This window comes from Symphalangus syndactylus, chromosome 17 (assembly GCF_028878055.3).
Source record: "Symphalangus syndactylus isolate Jambi chromosome 17, NHGRI_mSymSyn1-v2.1_pri, whole genome shotgun sequence".
In the NCBI taxonomy this organism is placed as follows: domain Eukaryota; kingdom Metazoa; phylum Chordata; class Mammalia; order Primates; family Hylobatidae; genus Symphalangus; species Symphalangus syndactylus.
The window spans coordinates 23,777,385-23,792,795 of NC_072439.2; the positions used below are offsets into that span (position 1 = coordinate 23,777,385).

The following is a 15,411-nucleotide window of genomic DNA, read 5'->3' on the forward strand; positions in this document are numbered from 1 at the left end:
ATCAGAGATGGCAGGAAAAAACACGTATGGTGTGGGGAACAGCCACATTGGATTTAAAAATATGCTTCTGTCTGCAGATAACAATTTCTGGAAGAAATTATGAACCATGATAACCTCTGGGAGGTAGGAATCTAATTAGGAGGTGGAAAAATTGGACTTTTACTTTTCAACTGATATTTTTCTGAAGTGTCTGAATTTACTTAACCATAATCATGGTTATAACAATAAAAATAATAAAAACCAGCTTAATAAAAGCTGATGCCTGGACTTCTTCATTCTGTAATGTGAGAAGGAAAAAGAGTCTTTGAACCTGGGGAAGAAATAAGATGTCTTGGGTTCCTGAGGGTTTTAAAGGCTAGATTTCCTTTTTCTCTTTCTCAGCTGCCAGCCTTGGGATTTTAACAAAGGAAGGGCGAGAGCAGGGCCAGATTTTTTCCCTGTCAGTTCATATTCCTTCCCAAATTGGAATTCTAGGTCTAGGGTAATGCTGGGTCTGTCAATTATCAGGGATGTGTATTCTTTGGGCAAATTAAAAGCTTTAGATTCAAAAGAGAGAAATAGAAAGAGAGCTAGAGAGACAGACACAAATCAAAAGGGGACTCCCCCACCCCTTTTGATTTCAACATTTCCCAGAATGCCCTGCACAGGGGAGTGTGACTCAGTGCAGGGCTGATGGTGCCCATCTCCCAGCAGTGAGGAAGCAGGCCTGGCCTTCAGCACGCCCCCAGCCAGTGCACTGCCCACAGGCTCCCCTCAAGAGGGGTGTGCCAAGACCTCCTGGAAGCACGAATAAAATGTGCTTGCTCTCTGCACTAGCAGTCCTACTTCTGGAAACTTCAGAAAGGCTCACATGAGTCCACAGTGCCACATGTACACGGACACTCCCAGGGTCCTGTCTGTGAAGCAGACAGCAGCCTCCAGCCGGGAAAGGGCCAGGCCTACCACACAGAATCACACCCTCCAGAGAGCATGGCAGATCCACATGGCATGCAGAGGCACTCCCAGATACAACGTCATGTGAAAAAAGAAGCATGTATAGCGCGAAACCATTTTTAGAAAATTCACACACAGCTCAGCTTGGTATACTGGAGTTTACCAAACTCTCGTTTCTAATACTGGACACGTGAGGGATTCACTTTCTTTTTCTATTTTTTTGAGACAGGGTCTTGCTCTGTTGCCCCGACTGGAGCCCAATGGCACGATCTTGCCTCACTGCAACCTCCGCCTCCCAGGTTCAAGCAATTCCCCTGCCTCAGCTTCCCGAGTAGCTGGTATTACAGGCGCCCGCCACCACGCCTGGCTAATTTTTGTATTTTTAGTAGAGACAGGGTTTCACCACGTTGGCCAGGCTGGTCTTGAACTCCTGACCTCAGGTGGTCCACCCATCTCGGCCTCCCAAAGTGCTGGGATTACAGGCATGGGCCACCGCGCCCGGCCAAGAATGACATCACTTTCTACACACTGATACGGAACTGTTGCCAAGAAACTTAGGTCAGGCACGGTGGCTCATGCCTGTAATCCCAGCACTTTGGGAGGTGTAAGTGGGAGGATCACCTGAGCCCAGGAGTGTGGAGTGTGAGACCGGCCTGGGTAACACAGTGAGATCTCACCTCTACAAAAAGTGAAAAACTAGGTAGGTGTGGTGGTGTACTCCTATGGGCCCAGCTACTGAGATAGGAGACTGCTTGAGCTCGGGAGGTTGAGGCTGCAGTGAGCTATGATGGCGCCACTGCACTCCAGCCTGGGTGACAGTGAGAGCCTGTCTCAAAAAAAAAAAAAAAAAAAAGACTTGAAGAGAAAGAGCAAGTGAGGAAGTAGTTCATATGCAGGAGGTGACCACATTAATAAAACGGGTGCAAGGGAAGCCCACATAATCATGTGTGTGCAGTCACGTTTGGAACATTTCTGGAAGGATGTAGAAATGAAACAATGGTTGCTTCTGGGGAGGGAGCAGGATGGCTGAGGGCCAGGGAAGGGAGAGAGGCTTACTTTCTTTTTTTTTTTTTTTTTTGAGACAGAGTCTCGCTGTCTCCCAGGCTGGAGTGCAGTGGTGCAATCTTGGCTCACTGCAAGCTCCGCCTCCCGGGTTCACGCCATTCTCCTGCCTCAGCCTCCCAAGTCGCTGGGACTACAGGTGCCCGCCACCTCACCCGGCTAATTTTTTTTTATTTTTTGTAGAGACGGGGTTTCACCATGTTAGCCAGGATGGTCTCGATCTCCTGACCTTGTGATCCGCCCGCCTCGGCCTCCCAAAGTGCTGGGATTACAGGCATGAGCCACTGCGCCGCACTCGGCCTTGGTTGTGATTTTAAAAATGTATCTGCAACTAAATACATATTAAAAGGGGCCGGGTGCGGTGGCTCACAACTGTAATCCCAGCACTTTGGGAGGCCAAGGGGGGCGGATCGCCTGAGGTCAGGAGTTCGAGACCAGCCTGACCAACATGGTGAAACCCCGTCTCTATTAAAAATACGAATATTAAGAAGAATAAAACAAAACAAAAATTAGCCAGACGTGGTGGCGTGTGCATGTAGTCCCAGCTACTTGGTAGGCTGAGGCAGAAGAAGTGCTTGAACCCAGGAGGTGGAGGTTGCAGTGAGCCGAGATCACGCCACTGCACTCCAGCCTGGGCAACAGAGCGACAGTCCGCCTCAAAAATAAATAAATAAAATAAATAGATAAATAAATAAATAAATATTAAAAGGAACTACGAAGCGATTTCATTTGTGTCTCCAGCCGATATTTTATATGCTTAGTTTACATATGTTTACACCAACACACACATATACAAGCCATCTCTGGATTTCATCACTGGGAAAGCTGTTGTTGGATAGGGTTGTTGTCTCTCCGGGTACACCTTCTGAGCACCTACTAAGTGTGTGGTCTGGGTGCGGTTCAGTATGTCTCTGTTCTGGGCCCCGTGGGGGTGACAGAGAGGAAGCAAGTTGCCAGGGGAGTGGCGGTCGCTGTGCCCTGGGACAGGTGCTGGGGGTGGGCTGAGGCTGGTGTGGGGGTTCAGAGAACTTCTGCAAGAAAGGTGTGTCTGGCCGGGCGCGGTGGCTCACGCTTGTAATCCCAGCACTTTGGGAGGCCGAGGTGGGCGGATCACGAGGTCAGGAGATCGAGACCACGGTGAAACCCCGTCTCTACTAAAAATACAAAAAATTAGCCGGGCGCGGTGGCGGGCGCCTGTAGTCCCAGCTACTCGGAGAGGCTGAGGCAGGAGAATGGCGTGAACCCGGGAGGCGGAGCTTGCAGTGAGCCGAGATCGCGCCACTGCACTCTAGCCTGGGCGACAGAGCGAGACTCCGTCTCAAAAAAAAAAAAAAAAAAAAAAAAAAAAAGAAAGGTGTGTCTGCGCTGATACCCAAGGAGTGGTGTTATGGGTTGAACTGGGGCCCTACAAAAAGCTATATTGAAGTCCTAAGCCCCAGCATCTCCAAATGTGACCTCATTTGGAGGCAGAGTCTTTACAGAGGCAATCAAGTGAAAATGAGGTCATTAGGGTAGACCCCTAATCCCATTAGATTGGTGTCCTTGCAGAAAGAGGAAATGTGGGCACAGATGCAGGGAGAACGTCATGCGAAGAGGAGGTAGAGGTGGGGGTGATGAATCTACGTGCCGACACCCACCAGCTGCTAGGAGGGAGGCCAGGAGCAGGTTCTCCCTCACCGCCCTTGGAGGGAACCACCCTGTCCATGCCTGGAACTTGGACTTCTGGCCTCCACAACTGTGAGACGATACATTTCTGTAGTTTAAGCCACTCAGTGTGTGGTACTTTGTTGCGGCTGCCCCGGCAAATTAACATGGGTAGGCAGGAGTGGGCCTAGAGTAGGGGTGCGGGTCGGAGGGGGGTTCCAGGCAGAGGAAGCAGTGTGTACGGGTGATTGTTGAGGAGGGTAATAGGGTTCGGCAGGGCCCAACTTGGGCCACACTGAAAAGTGGGGGCCTTATAGTATCTACTTATTGGGGTCACGTGGAATCAAACAAGATCCACATGTCTTATGTTCAGGATGGAGCATGCCCTGTGTGCCAGGCACGTTACAAGTGCCTTGTGACTAAGACAGTGGCACCTGTTTCCCATGGGGGACACATGATGTGGAAAAGAGTACAGTGACACAGAATGACAGCCTGGGCTAATGAAGGCCAGGAGGACCTGTTTGAGGGGAAGGCATTAGAGTGAGTCCTCGTGAGCTGCACCCGAGAAGATCTGGAGGGAGCTCACTGGAGGCAGCGGTGAGAGCCAGTGCAAAGGCCCTGGGGTGTGCCTGGACATGGAGAGTGTGAGGAACAGCAAGAGACCAGTGTGGCTGGAACAGAGCAAGGAGGGAAGAGTGGATGGGAACGAGGGCTGAGGTGAAGGGCAGATCATCCAGGGTCTGAGTGGGAGTTTGGGCAAAGAACACGGTGCCTGGTATAAAACGTGTGTAGTCAATGTGAGCCTGTATCATTAATCCCGGGAGCATGGGGAGGCTGCTGAGTTTTTAAGCAGTTTTAATCATCAGTCTAGTTTTCAGAATCCCCTCTGGCTCTCAGCGTGAGCTCAGCACACTTGCCTGCCGATATCTCCAGGGACACTGTTTCTGTCTCCTGACACGTCTCTCCCTCCAAGCTCTGTGTCATCCCCAGATTTGAATGTCTCCATCTAGGTCATGAAAGATGACACTACAAAGAACATGATGGAGGAGAGCAGAGCCCCTCACTCAAGACACGTGAGCCTTGACCCAGCCTTCCTGGGCTCTGATCCAGGCTGTGTCCCTCACTAGCTGTGTGACTCTGGGCCTCAGCTGCCTCATCTGTAAAAGGGGGAGGACGGGCCGGGCGCAGCGGCCCACGCCTGTAATCCCAGCACTTTGGGAGGCTCAGGCGGGCAGATCACTTGAGACCAGGAGTTCGAGACCAGCCTGACTAACATGGTGCAACCCCATCTCCAGGTCCACCCCCATGGAGCTGTTGTGGGATCCAGTAAATTCATTCGCATCAAACCACTTAGAACTGAACCTCGATGTGGTGAGTGCTCAGGAAATGTTAGCTCCTGTATCCTCCAACTGAAAAACAAAACCCTTTCTCAACTGCACACCCCTCTCCTCTTTCACTTTAAAGCAAAATGCCCCAAATGAACTGCTCGCGCGGCTCCTCAACTCTGCCTCACCCTTTTCTCCTGAACCCTGTGGCGACCTCTGGGAGGCTTAACCCTATATAATCAGTTCTCAGGCTCATCACCCTAGCCTGGGCCCCGCCTCCTCGCCCGAGCTCCGCCTCCCCTGGCCCTGGCCCCGCCTCTGCAGCTCCCCGCCTTCCCCGCCCCGCCTCCTTCCCTGGCTTCTCACTTTGGCTCAACATCAAGGGGTTTCAGTCTCAGTCCCACATTTCTCCTCTATCCACACCCTGCCGTAGGGGCTCTTCCAGCCTCGCAGCTCTAGGCTGATAACACCCAAAGTTCTCCCTCCAGCCTGACCTCTCCACTGAATTCGGGATTTCTTACTCAAGGGCCTCCCCCACGCCTCCGTCTGGATGTCTCCTGCGAATCTCGCACCGAAGCATCCAGGATTGAGCTACTGTGCCTTCCCCAAGCCTGCTCCCTACTCAAGGCAAGTCTGTCCTCCGGGCTTCAAGACGACGCACCATCCTCAACCCCTCTCTTTCTCTCACACCACATCCACCCTGCCAGCAAGCCCGGTCTGCTCCATTTCAGATAATCTATCCGGAACCGCCCCCTTCTCACCCTCTCCGCCCCCACCCTGCTCCCGCCCCTTCGTCTCCGCCTGGACCACGACAGCAGCTCCTCCCTGCTCCTCGCAGGCTGTTCCCCACACGCAGCCACAGCGACCCTGGAATGCCCAATTTAGATCCTGCCCCCACTCTGCTCCATGCCCTCCCGTGGCTCCATCTCACTCAGGGCAGATGCCAAGTCCCTTCCACGTGGCCCTCAAGACCCTCCATGGTCCGTCCCCATCCCTCCCTGACCTCATGTTCCCACACCCTCCCCTGGCCCAAACTGTTCTAGCCACCCCGGCCTACCCAGAGGCAACCGTGTCACTCACTGCCTCAGGACCTCTGCAGCTGCTACGCCTTCTCCCTGGAATGTTCCACACCCGGATACGGCACAGGGATAACCACCATCGACCTATTGCGTGCTTCTCTTACTCATTCTACTTATTGTTGGTCACCCTAATTGGAATGCCAGCTCCCCAAGAGCGGTTCTCGCCTGTCCTGTTTGCAGCTGCAGCCCCAGTGTGTACACTGGTACACTGGCCCACAGTCGTCTGTGCAATGACAGCATGTGGCATCACCCTCTTTCCGCCCCGGAGAGGCCCTGGCGTGGATCAGGTGGGCGCCTCGCTGGACGTCCAGGCACTTACTTCTTTGGGTCACTGAAGGGGAGTGGCCGTGGTGGGGGCTCCTCCGTTCTCTTCCACCCTGTTGGATGCTTATTGCGTACAGGCTGCTTGGAGAAGAAGGACTTGGGGACGGAGGCGGAGAGCTGGAAGGGGCTGGGCTGGGCCAGCTGGGAGGGCCGAGGAGTCTCTGCACTGGCAGTTTTGTAAACCTGAGCGGGGTAGCCAACCCTCGAGCCCATGTCACTGCAAAGCAAAAATGAAAGAGATAAAAAAAAACCAAATCCATTCCACATTTGGCAAGACAGAGCTATTGAAGTTTACTCTTGGGAATCAGAAAAGTTCATTTGCACAAGAGAGACACAAATATATTACCTCTGTGGAAAATTCCAACAATATAGACGCCTATCTGTAGAAAAGGGAAGGTTGCCTGCACAGCGCCTAATCCCACCTGAGGATGGCCTTCTAGCACGTTTGGTTCCTCTATGGGAATCTGAAAAATTCACTCCCGTCTCCTTGGTACAACCTACGCAGCTAAAGGTGGGGAGCCTACCTCCTGCCCATCTCGAGAGGGAACTATGGCTTACAGTTTGCTCTATTTCCTTCCTAACCTTTCTCTCTTTTTTTTTTTTTTTTTGAGACAGGGTCTCACTCTGTCACCCAGGCTGGAAAGCAGTGGCGCTATCTCAGCTCACTGCAGTCTCGACCTCCCAGCCTCAAGTGATCATCCCACCTCAGCCTCCGAGTAGCTGGGACTACAGGCATGCACCACTATGCCTAGCTAATTTTTGTAGAGATGGGGTTTCACTATGTTCCCAGGCTGGTCTTGAGCTCCTAGGCTCAAGCAATCTGCCTGCCTTGCCCTCCCAAAGTGTTGGGATTACAGGCATGAGCCACTGGGCCTGGCCCTTAACCTTTTTCTTTTTTTTTTGAGACAGAGTCTCACTCTGTTGCCCAGGCTGGAGTGCAGTGGCACAATCTCAGCTCACTCCATCCTCAGTCTCTCAGGTTCAAGCGATTCCCCTGCCTCAACCTCCCCAGTAGCTGGGATTACAGATGTGTGCCACCATGCCCAGCTAAATTTTTTGTATTTTTAGTAGAGACGGCGTTTCACCATGTTGGCCAGGCTGGTCTCAAACTCCTAACCTCAGATGATCTGCCCACCTCAGCCTCCCAAAGTGTTCGGATTCCAGGCGTGAGCCACCGCGCCCAGTCAACCTTTTTCTATGCAAAAATATACACATGTGTATATAAAAGGGGGCATTTTGGGGGGGGATGGGTGGGAGGATTATTGTTTTTTTTTGTTTATTTAAAGAGACAAGATTTTGCTATGTTGCCCAGGCTGTCCTCGAACTCCTGGGCTCAGGTGATCCTCCCACCTCAGCTTCCTAAGTAGCTGGGAACACGGATGTGTGCCACCACACCCAGCTAGGATTATATATATAAGTTAATAAATCCCTTTTGAGGGTCAATTTAGCAGTATCACAGGATGGTACTTTTGACTATAGTCAAATGAGAAGACTGGCAAACCTTCTCCCCCAGAGATGACAAAATTGACCGCAAACAACCATTTCAGTACTCTGAAAATTGACCAAACACATAACGACAATTTGAGAAGCATTTATGCTTGAAAAACTGAACTTTAGACAAGAATAGAGGAAATTCATTGCATTTTGTCCTCCCCCGACCCCTTCCCAGCTCAGTGAAAGAAGAAGTTCTTCCAGAGCAGAACCTTTGGGACGGCATCAAGGGTACCAACATACGTGCCTCAGGAACTTTGGAAGGAGAGGAGAGAAGGGGCAGAAGAAATATCTGAAGAAATAATGGTTGGAAACTTCTTAAATCTGATGAAAACATTACACATCTAAGAAGCTCAACAAACACCAAGTAGGAAAAATACAAAGAGATTCACACCTAGAAAAAGAGTTGAAAGTTAAATGCTGGCCAGGCGCAGTGGCTCACGCCTGTAATTCCAGCACTTTGGGAGGCTGAGGCGGGCGGATCACCTGAGGTCAGAAGTTCAAGACCAGCCTGACCAACATGGAGAAACCCCATCTCTACTAAAATACAAAAAAATTAGCTGGGCGTGGTGGTGCATGCCTGTAATCTCAGCTAGTTGGGAGGCTGAGGCAGGAGAATTGCTTGAACCCGGGAGGCAGATGTCACGGTGAGCCAAGACCACACCATTACGCCATTACACTCCAGCCTGGGCAACAAGAGTGAAACTCTGTCTCAAAAAAAAAAAAAAAAAATAGTTAAATGCTAAGATAAATATCTTGAAAGCATCAAGAAAAAGATGATGCATGACATATAGAGGCGCATCATTACAATTAACAGGTCTATAATCCCAGCACTTTGGGAGGCCAAGACGGGAAGATCACTCAAGCCCAGGAGTTGGAAACCAGCCTGGGAAACATAGTGAGACCCCACTTCTATAAGAAAGAAAAAAAAATACAATTAATTGCTGACTTCTCATTTAAAAGAATGAAATAAAAAGTAACTTTTAAAGTGCTGAAAGAAAACAACTGTTAACCAGGAATTCTATATCCAGCAAAACCACCCTTGAAAAATGAAGGCAACAGAAAGATGTTCCTATATAAACAGAGATGGAGAGAATTTGTTGCTAGCACATCTGCCTGATACAAAATAATTTTAAAACTTCTCGGGTTTATCCCAGCACTTTGGGAAGCCAAGGCAGGTGGATCACCTGTCAGCCTGGGCAACATGGTGAAACCCCATCTCTACTAAAAATACAAAAATTAACCGAGTGGTGGCGGGCGCCTGTAATCTCAGCTACTCAGGAGGCTGAGGCAGGAGAACTGCTTGAACCCAGGAGGCAGAGGTCGCAGTGAGCTGAGATCGCGCCACTGCACTCTAGCGTGGGTGACAGAGTGAGACTCCGTATAAAAAAAAGAAAAAAAAAAGTCCTCAGGCTGAAAGAAATGACTCTAGATAATGACCTGAGTCAGCAGACAGAAATGAATAGCCCAAGATGGCAAACTGTGGTTTAAAATAAGATTCTATAAAAGTATATGCTTTCTTATTTCTTCTCTTAACTTCCTTAAAGACATACTATACTGCTGGGTTAAAACACATATGGATGTTTATGATAAACAGAGCACAAAAAAGGGAGAAGACAATAGGACAATATTGGAGAAAAGTTTTATGTTTTATTGGAATTTAGTATTAACCTGAATTGCACTGATAGAAGCACATTATAACAACTAAAAAGATAGTTACACAAGAGTAGAATCCAAATGTTAAACTAAATTATATATTTTTTTATTTTTAACTTTTGAGACAGAGTCTTACTCTGTCACTTAGGCTGGAGGGCAGTGGTGCAACCTTGGCCCACTGCAACCTCCACCTCCCTGGCTCAAGCGATTCTCCTGCCTCAGCCTCCTGAGTAGCTCGGATTACAAGTGCATGCCACAGCGCCCAGCTAACTTTTGTATTTTTAGTAGAGACGGGTTTTGCCATGCTGGCCAGGCTGGTCTCGAACTCCTGACCTCAGGTGATCCGCCCACCTGGGCCTCCCAAAGTGCTGGGATTTTACAGGTGTAAGCCACCACATCCGGCCTGAAATTATATTTATTTACTACAGTATAAGGCAGTAAGGAAGAACAGAGGAGCAAGAAAGATAGTAGACATACAGAAACAATAGCAAAGTGTCTAATGCAAATCCAACCATTAGCAGTAATAATTACATTTAACGTGAATGGTCTAAACACTCCCATCAAAAGGCAGGGACTGTCCGACTGGATTGAAATGGCGACTATGTAATGCTTTCCACAATGTAGCAACATCTACCAATGCGGCAAAGAGTATGCATTGGTGAGGAGATGTCCTGGGAACTATTGAAGCATGTAACACCAAGAATGGTCAGGAATGCTTTCCCCAGGAGACAAAAGCATCAGAACTGAGAACTGAAGGATGACTAGCCTCAGCTTAACATTTGGCCTGGCTGGGTGCGGTGGCTCATGCCTGTAATCCCAGCACTTTGGGAGGCCAAGGTGGGCAGATCACGAGGTCAGGAGATTGAGACCATCCTGGCTAACACAGTGAAACCCTGTCTCTACTAAAAAATACAAAAAAATTAGCTGGGCATGGTGGTGGGCGCCTGTAGTCCCAGCTACTTGGGAGCCTGAGGCAGGAGAATGGCATGAATCTGGGAGGCGGAGGTTGCAGTGAGCCGAGATTGCGCCACTGCACTCCAGCCTGGGTGACAGAGTGAGACTCCGTCTCAAAAACAAAAACAAAACATTTGGCCTCCCAGAAATCCATGCAATAGAAAAGCCTGCACAAGGCCAGGCATGGTGGCTCATGCTGTAATCCCAGCGCTCTGGGAGGCTTAGGTGGGAGAACTGCTGGAGCCCAGGAGTTGTTGTAGAGACCCTATCTAGGGACGGGGTCTTGCTATGTTGCCCAGGCTGGTCTTGAACTCTGGGGCTCAAATGATCCTCCCACCCCAGCCTCCCAAAGTGCTAGGATTACAGTTGTGAGGCACCATGCCCAGCCCTAGAGACCCCATCTCCACAAAAAAATAAAAATAGCCGGGAATAGTAGCACATGCCCATAGTCTCAGCTACAAAACACACACACACACACACACACACACACACACACACACACCCAAAAGCCTGCACAAGCACACACAGGCAGGTATGAGGATGGTCTCTGTAGTACTGTTTATAATCAGGAAAAGTTGGAAATGGCCAGGCTGGAGTACAGTGGTGTGATCTCGGCTCACTGCAACCTCCGCGCCTCCGGGGTTCAAGCGATTCTTGTGCCTCAGCCTCCCGAGTAGCTGGGATTATAGGCATGCACCACCATGCCTGGATAATTTTTGTATTTTTAGTAGAGACGGGGTTTCACCATGTTGGCTAGGCTGTTCTTGAACTTCTGGCCTCAAGTGATCCACCTGCCTCGACCTCCCAAGGTGCTGGGATCACAGGCATGAGCCACTGTGCCCTGCCGCAAACATATCCTTATGACCAAAAACTATGCAGCCAGTGCAAAGAAGGTCAATCTCTGTTTATGTATGAGGACAGATGGTCTGAGCTATAGTAAATGGAAACGATGCATGGTATAAAACATGATTCTGTGTTCTTAAGGGAAAAAAATATATATAGATAGATAGATATACACACATATGTATAGAGAAAAAAAGAAATAAAGTAGAATTTTACACTTGTTTTTGTCTTTCTTCCCCCCTTTTTGTGGGGAATGGGGTCTTGCTAAATTACCCAGGCAGGTCTTGAACTCCTGTGCTCAAGCTATCCTCCTGCCTCTGCCTCTCTGAGAGCTAGGATTATAGGCATGAGTCACTGCACCTGGCAAAATAAACTAGATTTTTTTTTTTTTTTTTTTTTTTTTTTTGAGATGGAGTCTTGCTCTGTCACCCAGGCTGGAGTGCAGTGGCATGGTCTCAGCTCACTGCAACCTCCGCTTCCCGGGTTCAAGCCATTCTCCTGCCTCAGCCTCCTGAGTAGCTGGGACTACAGGCGCGTGCCACCACACCCGGCTAGTTTTTTCTATTTTTGGTAGAGACGGGGTTTCACCGTGTTAGCCAGGATGGTCTCCATCTCCTGACCTCATGATCCACCCACCTTGGCCTCCCAAAGTGCTGGGATTACAGGCGTGAGCCACTGTGCCCAGCCCAGCTAAACTAGAATTTTTAAAAAGTCACTGTATTTCGTGCAAGGTAAGGGTTAAGTGGTATGTTTTTTTGTTTGTTTTGGTTTTTTGTTGTTTGTTTGTTTTTTGAGAAGGAGTTTCACTCTTTTCGCCCAGGCTGGAGTGCAATGGCATGATCTTGGCTCACTGCAACCTCCGCCTCCCAGGTTCAAGCTATTCTCCTGCCTCAGCCTCCCAAGTCGCTGGGATTACAGGCATGTGCCACCACACCCAGCTAATTTTGTATTTTTAGTAGAGACAGGGTTTCTCCATATTGGTCAGGCTGGTCTTGAACTCCTGACCTCAGGTGATCCACCTGCCTCGACCTCCCAAAGTGCTGGGATTACAGGCGTGAGCCACCATGCCCGGCCTAAGTGGTATGTTTGAAAGAACTGGGTTGGTAAAGGTTTAGAGAAAAATCTCTGGAGGAGTGTACACTAATGGATTCTCTCTGAAAGTAGTAATGATGGGGAACATGTACGGAATAAAAGTCAAATTAAGCTGGGCATAGTGGCACATGCCTGTAGTCCCAGCTACTTGGGATGCTGAGGTAGGAGAATCGCTTGAACCCAGGAGTTTGAGGCTGCAGCGAGGTATGACTTTGCCATTGGATTCCGGTTTGGGTGACAGAGAGTCCCCATCAATCCAAAAAACAAAACAAAACAAAACAAAACAAAAACAACCCTAAAAAAAGTCTAATTAAACTATATAAATGGCACAGGGTAAAACGTAAGTGGCCAGCCAGGTGTGGTGGCTCACGCCTGTAATCCCAGTAGTTTGGGAGGCTGAGGCGAATTGACCACCTGAGGTCTGGAGTTCAAGACCAGCCTGGCCAACATGGTGAAACCCCATCTGTACTTAAAAAAAAAAAAAAAAAAATTAGCCAAGTGTGACAGTGTGCGCCTGTAATCCCAGCTACTCAGGAGGCTCCCAGGCTCAAGTGATTCTCCTGCCTCAACCTCATAAGTAGATGGGATTACAAGTGCCCACCACTATGCCTGGCTAATTTTTGTATTTTTAGTAGAGACAGGGTTTCTTTTTTTTTTTTTTTTTTTTGAGACGGAGTCTTGCTCTGTCGCCCAGGCTGGAGAGCAGTGGCGCGATCTCGGCTCACTGCAACCTCCGCCTCCCGGGTTCACGCCATTCTCCTGCCTCAGCCTCTCCGAGTAGCTGGGACTACAGGCGCCCGCCACCACGCCCGGCTAATTTTTTGTATTTTTGGTAGAGACGGGGTTTCACTGTGGTCTCGATCTCCTGACCTCGTGATCCACCCGCCTCGGCCTCCCAAAGTGCTGGGATTACAAGCGTGAGCCACCGCGCCCGGCCGAGACAGGGTTTCATCATGTTGGTCAGGCTGGTCTGGAACTTCTGACCTCATGATCCGCCCGCCTCAGCCTCCCGAAGTGCTGGGATTACAGGCGTGAGCCACAGCTCCCGGCCTGAACGTTCTTTCTTTCTGGAGCGCCAGTGTGCCCATGCGTCCTCCTGAAGCCTCAGGATCAGCTTGAAAACTGGGGCAGCATGGTGTGGGCTTTGCTGTCCATCTGACCCAGTTCCAATCCTGGCTCCCATCAACACACTGGCCAACTTGGGTGGGGTCTATTCCCCTCAGTGAGCCTCAGTTTCCTCCTCTGAGATCTGAGGCAATGACAGCACCTGCCTCACGAGATCCTATGTGCTAAGTGCTCAGCACTGAGTCCTGAGGAGGAACCGGGGAGCTGCAGGTGCCAGGGAGGTGGTGGGTCCCTGGGATCTGGGCTCAGACAGCACTGGTGGTAACGGGGGAGGGGCAGGCAACCTGCTCTGTGCTTCCATCCTCACCTTCAACCAGAGAGGCTATGCATTTACCTGCTTGACATCTTAGGGGAGCATTTAACATTTTGTTGGAGTCAAAGGATTTATGCTTCCAAAAAAAGCTGAAAAACCAGAGGCTGGGTAGAGAAATCATACCAGCTGCATAAGTGTGTGCAATGCTTTTGGTCTGTTCAGCCTGGGGACTCTGAAGGGGACCAATGGGTGGTCCTGGGTGGGTGACAGGCTCTCAGGGAGGGAGCTGTGGTCCCTGCCTCCAGGAGGAGGAGCAGTCGCACAGTAGGTGGCAGTGACAGTGCCACAGGCAGACAGTGACAGTGACATAGGCAGACAGTGATCACTCTGAGCCTGTGGAAGCTGCCTGGCCTTGTTCTAAGCATCTTATAGGCGTCACCTCACTTAGCCGCCATAGCAACCCCGAGACAGGAACTACCACCACTCTCATGTTCCAGGTGGGGGAAACTGAGGCCCAGGGAGATGAAATAACTTGCCCCAAATGATGTAGCTAGTGGGGGATAAGAGCCAGGACGTAGACATAGGTAGTCTGGTTTGAGAGATGATATTTTAACCACCATTCTGTACTCCCAGTGACAACAATTGTTAACGATAAATATCAATACATAATACATGAGAATAAAACACAGCAGCAGCTGACACACCTGAGCCCAGCTATGTCTCTGGCCCTGTGATAAGTGCTTTAAACTCATGGTCTCAGTTCGCCCTCATAACCTTAGATGATGGATCCTATTTTTTTTTTTTTTCTTTTTTTGAGACAGAGTCTAGCTCTGTCACCCAGGCTGGAGGGCAGTGGTGCCATCTCGGCTCACTGCAATCAAGTGACTCTCTCGCCTCAGCCTCTCGAGTATCTGGGACTACCGGCTGCCGCCACCACACCTGGCTAATTTTTGTATTTTTAGTAGAGGTAGGGTTTCATCATGTTGGCCAGGCTGGTCTCAAACTCCTGACCTCAGGTGATCTGCCCGCCTCGGCCTCACAAAGTGCTGGGACAACAGGCAAGCCACTGTGCCTGGCCGAAGATCCTATTATTATCCCCATTTTACAGATGAGGACATTGAGCCTCAGAGCACCTAAGAGGCCTGATAGAGATCACACAGTTGGGGTAAGAAGTGGAGCTGTGATGTAGACATAGGCAGCCACAGGAAGAGCCCTGAAGTCACACTGAAGTCACCCACACACCCTGAGGGCCCCTAGCCGCTTGGCCTTCACTCTGGACCAATCTTGCTTTCTCTCCCTGATATATGTCGTGGGCTGGAGAAGCAATCCATCCCTGCATGTGGCTGGAATTGGGCTCCAGTGTAGGAGCCGTGAGTGGCCACATCGCCCCTGTGGCCTGCGGGACAGAAGCGATGGGTCTTCAGGAAGTGGACAGAGAGAGGGTCTATGCGAGAGATTCAACAGAGATCCCAATCCAGCCACTGCTTGCTACCTCCACCAACCACTGCCACCTGTATCGTCCGAGTGGCCTCCTCCCGGCTCCCTCTTCCTCCTGCGTCTTTCCCCAGCCTCAACACACAGCCAGAGAGATCCTGGGAACACGTGAAACAGATCAGGACTCTCGGGGTTC

General features: G+C 50.1%; 1 protein-coding gene across 7 annotated transcripts in view; it reads right to left on the reverse strand.

The window, feature by feature from the left end:
- Positions 1 to 15,411, reverse strand: part of SIPA1L3 (signal induced proliferation associated 1 like 3) — a 292,121-nt gene that overhangs the window by 17,623 nt on the left and 259,087 nt on the right. For all 7 annotated transcript variants that reach the window (XM_063621132.1, XM_055248054.2, XM_063621131.1 and 4 more), the window contains one exon: positions 6,363 to 6,584. In XM_063621132.1, coding sequence (XP_063477202.1) covers positions 6,363 to 6,584 — 222 coding nt within the window. The remainder of the gene's footprint in view (positions 1 to 6,362; positions 6,585 to 15,411) is intronic.